General features: G+C 36.4%; 2 protein-coding genes across 6 annotated transcripts in view; both read right to left on the minus strand.

Annotated features, from left to right (window-relative positions):
• The window catches only part of LOC126737850 (zinc finger CCHC domain-containing protein 10-like), a 621,641-nt gene that overhangs the window by 223,770 nt on the left and 385,844 nt on the right, over nucleotides 1-12,027 (minus strand). The gene's annotated exons all lie outside the window — the stretch shown is intronic.
• LOC126737849 (ubiquitin carboxyl-terminal hydrolase 7) overlaps nucleotides 1-12,027 on the minus strand; it is a 156,050-nt gene that overhangs the window by 5,612 nt on the left and 138,411 nt on the right. For all 5 annotated transcript variants that reach the window (XM_050442917.1, XM_050442914.1, XM_050442913.1 and 2 more), the window contains exons 16-19: nucleotides 8,775-9,065; nucleotides 8,607-8,711; nucleotides 8,414-8,544; nucleotides 8,201-8,344 (exon numbers count right to left, since the gene is read on the minus strand). In XM_050442917.1, the coding sequence (XP_050298874.1) occupies nucleotides 8,201-8,344; nucleotides 8,414-8,544; nucleotides 8,607-8,711; nucleotides 8,775-9,065 (671 nt within the window). The remainder of the gene's footprint in view (nucleotides 1-8,200; nucleotides 8,345-8,413; nucleotides 8,545-8,606; nucleotides 8,712-8,774; nucleotides 9,066-12,027) is intronic.

The following is a 12,027-nucleotide window of genomic DNA, read 5'->3' on the forward strand; positions in this document are numbered from 1 at the left end:
GACTGTAAACATAATTTTTGCAATAGCCCCAGACCAAAAAAATCGAGCGAAGTTACACTATCGGACAAAAGTAGAGCAACAAATTGTATTTAACAGTATTTTATTTTACTTTAGTTTAACAAAAAATATTAAAAAAAAAAGTCATGAAAAATATTTAACACATTTAACAACAAAAACAATTAAAAGTAATACATTAGTAATTGATAGAATATCCATTATTATTAATTACTTGCTGACAACGGCGCGGCATTGAAGCAATCAACTTCTGAATGACATTTTCGGGAAGACTTGTCTAAACTTCACTAATTTTATTTATTAAGGATTGTTTATTTGGAAACATTTGGGTACGAATACGACGTTCTACTTCTTCCCAGAGATTCTCAATGGGGTTAAAATCTGGGGATTGTGCTGGCCACTGTAAAACACGAACATTATTTTCCCGAACCCACTGTTGAACAACTTGTGAAGAATGTTTTGGATCGTTGTCCTGTTGAAAAATAAAACGCAATGGCATTTCCCATTCTGCATAGGGAAGCATAACATTCTGCATGATATCCCTATAAACAAATCGGTCCATCGTATCATTAATAAAGTGCATAGGGCCTACCCCATTCCATGAAAAACAACCCCATAAAAATACACTACCTTTACCATGCTTAATTGTAGGTGTTACGTATTTATGATTAAACCTTGTATTGATTGGTCGCCTCACACGCCTCATTCCATCAGAATTGAATATTTTGTAGCGCGTTTCATCACTGAATAGAACTTTTTTGCAGTCATTGACGATCCAGTTTAAATGCCGGCGTGCAAATGCCAACCTTGCTGCTCTATTTCTTATTGAAACTAACGGCTTTTTAGCTAGACGTCTACTAAATAACTTTGCGTCTACTAAATAACTTTGCGTCTACTAACCTTCTTTGTACTGTTCGTATACCAACCGTAATTTCTGGAATTTCGGCAATAATTCGAGGTGCGGACTTCCAAGGATCATTTTGGGAAATCGTTTTGATGCGTCTGTCAGTCATTACTGATGTTTTCCTTGGCCTTCCCGATTTTGGCAACTTCTCTAAATGTCCTCTCTCATTATACGATGATATTATTTTGGACACAGTGTACCTCAACTAGGGGTAACTCAAACTGTCTTGAAATATCGGCTTGTTTGTTACCTTCCATGAATCCATTCACAACTCTTCAAGTCTTTTGAAATTAGAATTCCTCTCGGCATGATTAATCTTACACAGAAATGTTCAAAAAAACATAAAAATCACCTTACACAATTATTTTATCCCTTTACTTTTGCTAAAACCCTTCTTTTGAACAAAAAAGTATTTGAATGTTGCTTTACTTTTGACGCGTTACTATGAAGCATTTAAGCTTAAACGTCAAAATAAAATCATTTGTTTTGATTGCGAAAATTTTTGTTGATTGATAATCATAGCCTACTTTGTAGTTTTAAAACTCAGTGGATTTGTATACATTATCATGCATTTATAATTTTAAAATCGGTATTTGCAAATATTTCTAGTGTTGCTCTACTTTTGTCCGATAGTGTATGTCTGGGGAACGAGGAGGGCACGGAACTGTTGAATGTATTCCTATCCATTTTTCCGAAAATCTGTTCGATAGATACTCTCGCACGATTAGTGCATTGTATGTGGGCGCACCATCCTGCTGAAACCAACAGTTTCTAACCCTGGCAAGCGGTAAGTTGTCCAAGGATTCTTCCAAATCGCGTTCCAATAAGTTGCGATACCGCTCCGAGGTAAGGGAATTGTTGTAAAAAAAGGAGCCTATTAAATCTGTTCAAATCCAAAAATGGCAACTCACATATTAAAACCGAAACGGTGCTGATGTCTAGCCATTCGGTGTACTCGGGGACTATCTCTTGACCAATAATGGGTGGTCTTCCGGTTAAAAATTCCATTATTTGTAACCATGCTCTCGTCGGACCAGATAATCCTATGGGGAAATGTTTCATCCTCCTGACACTTCCTGGTGTACCATTCACAAAATGTTCTGCGCCTTTTTTCGTCACCAGGTCTGAGGCCTTGACAGATTCTGAATTTAAACGGGTGGTATTTATGTTTTTTCAAAATGAAATGGGCAGTAAATTGTGGTATTCCAGTGGTATTTTCAATGTTTCTAACAGATATTTCCGGATTTTCAGTCACAGCTAATACCACATTATTTTCGTTTTCTTCATTGCAGGGCTTATTTCTTGACAATACTGGCTTCTTAAACGCACCATACTGCTTAACCCATTTGACCCTGAAACTATATTTTTCCGAATTTGTATATTTTTTTCTTAAAAACGGTCAATAGAAGGTCCCATAAGTCGAGAAAAAATCATGATTTTTTTTTTCAATTTCCAGTTTTGGAAAAAACGGCGGTCCTTTTAAAAGGACGGTAGGATAAAGGGCTACTATTAGAAAAATAAGTAAGTACTTAAAAATATGTTTATATATCTTACAAAATGCTTAGCAAAATACTTAAAACTTAAAAACTAATTTGTATGATAGTCCACAAAACAGTTTTTTGGGTGAAGACCAACTTCACATTTTTGGCACACAAAATTTGCTTTTTTGTGGCACACAGCACATTTCCGCTGACTCTCGTGATATGTAACTAAATGATCTAGTCTATAGTAACGTGAGAATTGAAATGCAGTTTTTGGCAATTTCGAAGGTCCTCTCTTAGTTGTTTTCCTGTACGTTTCGAGCAGCTGTGTCCCTAGGTCCCTTCTAAACTGAAGTTGGTCAAGAGTACCACCATTATTCCTATGGAGTTGCCACGAGTTTTGTGAGGCCATGTCTACACAGTGGGCAAATAACGGAAAATACCACTTTTTACCTCGTACTGAAACTCTTTATTGGCTTATGTTTTGGTCACTACGGTCTACACCTCCCATATTTTCGTTGTATGCCCTGATCAATTGAGGCTGATCTATATAAACATGCTTTTTTTCAGCCTGTGAAAATCGTTTGACCTTATTTACTGGCAAAACTGAACATGCATTGGTGGCTAAGGTAACAACGCTGTTGTCATTCCATTTGCATAATGCGTTTTCATTATCGGCAACACCCCATTCAAATGTATCACGTGTCTTTTTCTTCAGATCTGCCGCATTGTTAAATGGAGATTGTGGGATCCGGTTTTTACGTTAATACCAGTTGCCTTGATGTTCCTTAATTTTAGCTCCTTTAGAAGTGACAAAGATGTGAAAAAATTGTCAAAAAATATGTGAAAGGGCTGGTAAAGCATTTTCTGTAAAACATCTGCATATGGGAGAACAACTGACGCTCCCAAACCCAGGTGTTTATATTTGTCCGGAATTGTTGTCGACGCACCTTGGTAGGGATCAAAATAAACAATGTATCCAAGGCGTAGGGTACCTACCCAAAATTTATACCCCCACCTTATAGGCTTGCCTCGAATAAATTGCTTACCGCTATGTCTCCCAAAGTACGGTATCATGGCCTCATCAAGGCTGCGATTCTCTTCAACTGGGGCATAATCGAAAAATTTTTTATTTAGGGTCTTGAAAAGAAGACGCATTTTAGAGTACTTGTCTTCTTTATGAAGAGAAGTATTATCACTGCAATGAAGATTACTCATTATGAATTGAAATCTATCTCTGGAAATAGCGGCTAATATAAGTTTATTCTAGGTATCGTTGCAATTTTGACAATACATATGTCGCCTTGGAACAGTTGTACAGGGTGGCCAAATAAGAATGCGAGGTACTGTATCTGGGAAACTATTCATCGTAGAAGCTTGCGATAAAAAAATTTATTACTAAAATGGCCAAGAGAATGACCTGGAAAATATTTTCAAGTTTCTAAAATGGCCGCTAGGGGGCGCAACTGCAATCTTGAATCTAGAAAACTGATGTTTCTGTAAATTTTGCTGAATTAACCTAACAAAAAAGTAGCTGATTATTAAAGTAGAGACTAATCCGAACCTTTTTTATTTGAATAGTTTTGCTGTATCTCTAAAAATAAAGTGGTGGGGGGTGTTTTCAAAAAATGGCTTAAAACACACCCTGTATACTAAAAACGCCTTAGCCGATTTTATCAAACTTGGGCTAGTTGAAAAGAGCTATTATTAAGCTACGAATATTATTATATTTCATGTTTTTTTAGTTTTACATCTCGCCGCTAGAGGGCTTTTTTCGGATTTCTGACACAAATGACTAATTTTCTCAAAAAACTTAAATGCGTTGATATGATTTTTTTTCATAGAAAAATAGCTAAATGATGTCTAAATAATCTTGCGAATCGATATCTTGTTCCTAACCTAAAATATAGGCCAAAGAATATTTTATACCCTTAAATTTTAATTTTTTTATACTAATTATTTTGGAATTTTTTAAAATTCACTACTTTCGAAAACAAAATTTACCATTTTTGAAAATATTACCTAATATCACTAAAAGGTAAGTATTAATAATGCTTATATCAAAAATCAGACCTATTTTATGTTATATATTCACTATGGATCTAATACGAAAAAAATAATTATTAGAAAGCAGGCCATGGAATGCAACAAAACAAATGTCTACTTAAATTATAAACATTCCTCAAATTGTCAATAGTAAGTTGTCAAAAGTTTTACGTTACTTGAGCATTTTTTGTTTTTGCAAAATGCGTTTTACGAACGATGAAGCTGTTGATATGCTTGCGGTTTATTTTGAATGTCTTCAAAATGCTGCAGTAGCAAAAAGAGTTTATGCTGCTCGATATCCAAATCGAAGTCCTTGCGATATTAGATTTTTTCCCCGATTAGTGGCGAACTTACGAGCCAATGGTAGTTTTCGGCCTAGGATTCAACGGCCAAGAATTAGAAGAAATGTGGACAATATTAACAGCGTACTGGGATATATTGAAGGAAATCCTCATATTAGCACAAGAGCATTATCCCTTGAATTAGGCATATCAAGAACAACGATTCAAAATATTTTGAAGGACAATAGGTAAATTCTAATAGCCATCGCCATATATGGATTTATTTAAGTTCAGCTTTTTTTTTTATATATTTATAGAATGCACCCATATCATGTTAATTTACATCAGGCATTGGAAGAAGCAGACTTTGACCGTAGGTTGGACTATTGCCATTGGATATTAGGCATGATGCGCGAGGACAGAGATTTTTTATTTAAAATTCTTTGGACCGATGAAGCCACATTTAATAGTGACGGTAGTAGAGTCAACCTGCATAACATGCATTATTGGTCTGCAGAAAATCCGCATTGGTTGCGTGAAGTTCAGCACCAAGGGCGCTGGAGTTTAAATGTGTGGTGTGGTATACTTGGAGGCAACATTATTGGACCATATTTTTTTGAGCAATCTCTAAATGGCAATGTTTTTTTCGACTTTTTGGTAAATCAATTACCGTTGTTGCTGGAAGATGTGCCACTGGAAGTCCGGCAAAATTTGTTTTTGCAGTTGGATGGTTGTCCAGCACATTTTGCTAGGAATGTGCGAGAGCATATTAATAACATTTTTCAACAGCGGTGGATTGGAAGAGGAAGCCTGTTTCCATGGCCTCCGCGATCCCCAGACTTAACCTGTCTTGATTTCTATTTATAGGGGCGGTTAAAGGACATTGTATTTCAGACTCAGCCTACGACTAGAGAAGATATGAAAAACCGCATTGGTAATGCAATACATACCATACCGAGAGCCGAAATTGAAGCTGCAGTTCTATCTACCCATGAGAGGCTTCAGCAATGCATAGAGCGTGATGGTCAGCATTTCGAGCATTTACGGGGGCATTAAAACCCTTTCTTTTTAAAATCGTAAAAAATTTTCTTTGGCCTAAATTTTAGGTTAGGATAAAGATATTAAGATGCGGTTTTCGCAAGCATATTTAGGCGTCATTAAACTATTTTTTTGTATAAAAAAATTTATACCATTGCATTTAAGTTTTTTGAGAAAATTAGTCATTTGTGTCAGAAAGCCGAAAAAAGCCCTCTAGCGGCGAGATGTAAAACTAAAAAAACATGAAATATAATAATATTCGTAGCTTAATAATAGCTCTTTTCAACTAGCCCAAGTTTAATAAAATCGGCTAAGGCGTTTTTAGTATACAGGGTGTGTTTTAAGCCAACTTTTGAACACCCCCCACCACTTTATTTTTAGAGATACAGCAAAACTATTCAATTAAAAAAGATTCGGATTAGTCTCTACTTTAATAATCAGCTATTTTTTTGTTAGATTAATTCAGCAAAATTTACAGAAACATCAGTTTTCTAGATTCAAGATTGCAGTTGCGCCCCCTAGCGGCCATTTTAGAAACTTGAAAATATTTTCCAGGTCATTCTCTTGGCCATTTTAGTAATAAATTTTTTTATCGCAAGCTTCTACGATGAATAGTTTCCCAGATACAGTACCTCGCATTCTTATTTGGCCACCCTGTATATCCACTGACAAGTAACACCCCTATGAAGCAGTACATCTCGTCTGCAGTAACGTTACCGGGGCGGTTTTTTTGCTGTGCATAAATATTGGTAAAATTGACAATTTCTCCTACCAAGTTCTCATGAAAGAACAGCTTGAAAATATTTCCAGGGGAACGATTGCTTTGTGCAGTTTGAACTGATTGCCATTGCATAAACGTAGACTCTAAATCTTTATTGAGAGTATATTCAAACATCTTTATGTGTTTAGGTCGCCTTTCAACAGTCGTCTTCACCTTCTACGTCAAATTCAATTTCCGCCGTGGCCCTTAGTTGCACTCCGGGTAAATTATTTGGTACTACATCGTCTTCAGCCCCAGAATCTTCATCGGTATCGCAGTTTTCGTTGGCATTTTCGGGTGGGAAAATTGTAATGCCTGTAGGAATGTCCGACGTAGAGTCATTCTCCAATTCCTCTAAGATTTCTGCCATGGTTAGTGGCTTTTTCCAATACCTGTAAAAAACCACATAGTAGTATATAATCCTACCGTCCTTTTAAAAGGACTCGTTTCATTGAACGCTCCTAGATTGATCAAGAAGTGTGAAACATAACCACAAATATATAAAAAGGTCAGTATGTTATGTTATTTGTTAAAAACAATCAAAACAAGAACGAAAAAATAAACGAGTTTTAACATATCTTACCTTGAGTCACTCATTGCAAAATCACTAGAAACACAGCGTGTTTTATTCGTCACTATCGATCCAAAAATTAACAAAATCCTAACGATCGCGATTGACCTTGTTTAAGATGTTAACTAAATATAATGTGACACTGGCGACATCTTCAAACCGTCAACTGAATCAGAAAAATACAGGTTTTCTTTTGAAATCCTTTTAAAAGGGCGGTAGGCGTAAATGGGTTAAGATTAAAAACCAATCGTCCGAAAATTTTTGTTTTAGGTTGTTTCCTGTCTGGATAGTTATTTAAATACATACGACCAGCTTCAACGGCGTTGCTGTAGCATAGGATACAACATTTCAACATATCAAACTTTTCCTCAGGTAAAAAAGCGTAATCCATTTTGTAACAAAAAAAAACTAGCAACAAGACGCAAAAACAGAGTTTAAAAACATAATGTCAACTAAATTTATCAAATAATTAAAACTATTTACTTCACTTAAGATAAAAAAAATAAAAAATAATGGTTATAATAAAAACTACTTTGACATTTAATTTTTATTTAATTTTGACATTTTCTCAACGTCATTACTTCACAGCCTACATCAAAACTATCGGAATTTAATAAAAAATCATTTTTTACAATTTAAATATTGTAGAAACATATTGTGTCATACATCGTTGTAATCGTAAAAAAATATGCTATTTTATACAGGGTGTACTTTTTTACGCTTTTACGCGCCATATAAAAAAATTAAGTTGATGATGGTTTCTTCGAAACAAAACGTCGTACGAAAAATCTCGCAATATTATTTTTTAGAGCTTAAAAAGTGGCCAAGAGAAAGTGTCTTTTGTTTTTCCATATCTCTTTAAATAACGCCAGAAAAAAATAAAAACGAAATCGGCAAATTTCGGTTTTTCTCGAATATCTCCGGAACTACTCAAAATTTTAAAACTTTTTAAACGACATATTCTTAGACTCTAAAATGAGCAACTTTTCTCTAATTTAATCAACCTTGTATCTCCTATAGCTGCCGAGATCCCTATGATAGACATCCTTATCTTGGACACACTGTATACTAAGACAAGGACACTTAAAAACAAATGCAACTTACCTTGCGTTGGTTGCAGCCTAAAATCATTTAAATTAACTACATACTCGTCCTCGTTAATAACTTGAGGCCTACCCATGGACACTATCGCAAATTTGAACTTTTCCCACTCTTTCTCCGGCACAGCCAACTTTTTTTGAATTCGTTCTAAAACAATCAATAAACATTTTACAAAACCGTTTTAAAATTAAACTCAAACATAAGAAATTAATTTACCTTTAACTTTACTAAAAGGTTCTCCCTGTTTAATTTTTATGAGGAACGGTATACCAAAGGTGGAGAAGACCTCCTTATGATAGTGCGCACACGATACTAACATTTCATCATCCGCTAACACTAACTCTTCTCTGGAAATATCAAAAATATTTTAAATAGAAAATAATAATTCCCTAAAAGTAAAATTACTTACTTAGGTACTTCTTCCACCCTATAAATTTTTGTTGCAGCCAGTGTCTCCAATGGAATATCTTCTTTGGGACCCATAAGTAATTTATTGCAATTTATTTCTGTTAGCCTACAAATGAATTTTAGGGTAATTATGATGTCACAGTCTTTAAAAGGATAGCCGTTAATTTACCTTAATTTCCCTGTACTGTCTTCTCCGAATTCAATCTGCTTTTTGGCCTCCTCTAACAGATCCGCCACAGTGCCATTTTTATTTGGATACAGAACCAACTCCTTCTCTTCCTTCATGGTAGGTCCAACATAGATGCATTTAAATTGTTTCTTATTGTCCAGTTCATTAACCCTAATACTTAATTGCTGATAATAGATTTTTTTAGGGACTTTTGGTTTTGTAAATACTAAAAGGTCTTTTAGGGTACCGTCAAAGGTACATCGTAAAGGATGTCCCGGACTGTCTTTATATCTAAAAATGTATCAATTTATAAATTAATTATTAAAATCTAAGATGGTAATACATTTTTCTTAATTGAATTTTTAATACAGTTATAAATAAAAGTATGTAATTGTTTTAGTTTTTACTCTTTCTTACGAGTAACTAATTTATGGCTAACACTGTTTGTTTAACTATCTTGGATTTATGCAAGGCGTTCGATATAAATCACGAATTACTTTTAGCCAAGCTTCATTATGTTCGGCTTTTTTGAGGATGCTATGATATTTTTTAAAATCAATCATAAATTCTTTACGGCGTTGTAACAAAAAAAAAAGCTTGGTAAGATGGCGGAGATTAACAAAGCAGAGTTACGAAGTGAGCTTAAAAAGCTAAATAAAGTGGATATAATTGTTACAAAAACGTTACCAAAAGGTGTATCCAGTGCAAGTCTTGGGAAATTACTAACCTGTTGGTGCAATTGTGAAGACAATGGTGAAAAATTGGCACAAAACGACGAAAATAGCCATGACGTCATTTATTGTTGTGATAAGAAAATAATGACACAAAAACAAGACTAGACCAGAAGATCAATGAAATCAAGGTAAATCAACTGGAAAAATTGGTTTTTCACTTAGAAAAACAAGTGGAAGAATTAGAATTTATCATAGATTTAATAAAAGAAAAATAAAACAAAATTTCACAACAGAAATATTCAGCGACACCCAACATCTTTTATGAAAATAACAATAATACCAATAATGATGCACCAATTACCGAAAAGGTACCAGTGATTTTTTTTTTATGATAAACACAAGCACAAGAGGAAAGTCCTATGTCACTCTTGGAGTGGTGCTGGCGCGAAGATATTTGTGGGCATTTATCTTGAATCGCTGTAGGTTGTATGCGTCGGAAAATATGTGAGGTGGAAGCCCGTTCCACAAAGAAGATGTTCTCCAGATGAATGAGTCCCGATACAGCGACGTCCTTGGGGTAGGCAGGTGGACTCGATGTTGATGAGCCGCAACTCCTAGACGCGTCCTTCTTGCCGGAACAACCTTGGGTGGAATCAGGCCTGCCAGCTCAGAGGAGCACTTACCGTGATAATAACGGTAGAATAAACAGAGATCAGCCACCTTTCTCCTGTGCTCCAGACTATCCAGACTCTTTGTCAGTTCTGGATTGTCGATAAGACGAATAGCTCTCTTCTGTATAGAATCTAGCAGCTTTAAACTATGCTTGGGTGCAGAGCTTCATACATGCGAGCAATACTCGAGGGAAGGGCGTATTTGAGCCTTATAAAGAGTCAGCAGCTGTTCTGGTATATACAGTTTTTTCGTTTTGAAAAGCACTCCGAGTTTTTTGGAAGTTGCCCTGGCGATCTCGGCAACGTGGTCATGCCAGGACATACTGTTGGTGACTTCGACTCCTAGAAGATGTACAGATGATTTCATTGGCAATGTTTGGCCTGCCATAACCAGCTCCGGGCCACCAAGGTTAGTCTTCATCGTAAATACTGCAGCCTGCGTTTTTTTAGCGTTAAAATTGACCAGATTGTTACCGCCCCACTCAAAGATTGCTCTAATATCATTGTTGGTTGAAGCTACTTGTTGCTGCCTAAGATTCTGAGAACTTGCGGCTGTCGTTGGTTTGGCGGACTTAAATGTGGAAATAAGTGTGCTATCGTCCGCAAAGCTGTAGATTGGATTGACAGTGGTTGCTAGCAAATCGTTAATATATATCAAGAAAAGGGTGGGGGATAGAATGCATCCTTGAGGGACTCCAGCGTTAATGTTAAATTTGTCGGAGAGGTGTCCATCGACGGCTACTTGGATTGTTCGTTGTTCAAGAAAACTTTTGATCCAATTCACTAATGAGTTTTGTATGCCGATTGAGGAGAGCTTGGTTTGTAGTCCCTCATGCCACAATCTGTCAAATGCCTTGGAAATGTCAAGAGCGACTGAGCGGGACTCGCCGTGCTTCTCCATGGCCTCCGTCCACAAGTGTGTGACGTAAGCCAGAAGATCGCCGGTGGATCTAAGCTTTCGGAAGCCGTATTGATGATCGCTGATTAGTCCAGATGATTCCAGATATCTTAACAGTTGTTGGTTGACTGCTTTCTCCATAATCTTCGATATTACTGGAACTAGTGCAATCGGGCGGTAATTGGAGGGCATCATCTTCTTACCCTTTTTGGGTACAGCTTGCACTCGAGCAGTTTTCCAGCTTGTTGGAAATGAGCCCTGCTTATACGATGCCGTGAACAGTCTAAATAAGGGAGGAGTCAATTCGTCTGCACAACGTTTTAGTACTAGGGCTGAAATTCCATCGGGTCCAGAAGCTTTGTTGGTGTCTACGCTTTTAAGAATTTTATTTATAATTCGTTGGGGAAACGAAATTTCTCCCATCGATGAATTCACTCTTGGCAAATATGGCGGTGTTTTGCCTTGCGAGTGCAGAGTAGAATTGGACGCGAGTTTACCCAGTAAGTTGGCTTTTTCCCTTGCTGTTACCGCGATATAACTATCATCTGCTGTTAGGGGTGGCAAGGCCGACTTAGCAAATCCTTGACTAACGGCTTTCGATTCCAACCAGAAAGATTTTGTTCCATTTGTGCAGTTTAGCAGTTTGTTTTTGATCCTGTTGTTGTGACTCTCTTTGCATTCATCAATAATTCGCTTGCAGCTATTTCTGGAGGTTAAAAAGTTCTTCCGATTTTCGGTGGAAGGATGTTGACGCCATTTGCGATATGCTGCGTTTTTAGTGTTTACTGCCTTTTTGCAATTCAGGTTGAACCATTGCTTGTTGTTTGATCCGCATTTAGTAGAAAAAGGGATATAAGCTTCCATTCCTGCCAAGATCGTCTCTGTAATTTGGTTTGCACATTCTGAGATGTTATTGGTTCTAAAGCAGACTTCTTTCCAAGGGAATGGGCGATAAAATTCCCGAAGATGGTTCCACTCTGCTGATTTATAGTGCCATACCTTCCGCGGCA

Source organism: Anthonomus grandis, chromosome 6 (genome assembly GCF_022605725.1).
Source record: "Anthonomus grandis grandis chromosome 6, icAntGran1.3, whole genome shotgun sequence".
In the NCBI taxonomy this organism is placed as follows: Eukaryota; Metazoa; Arthropoda; class Insecta; order Coleoptera; family Curculionidae; genus Anthonomus; species Anthonomus grandis.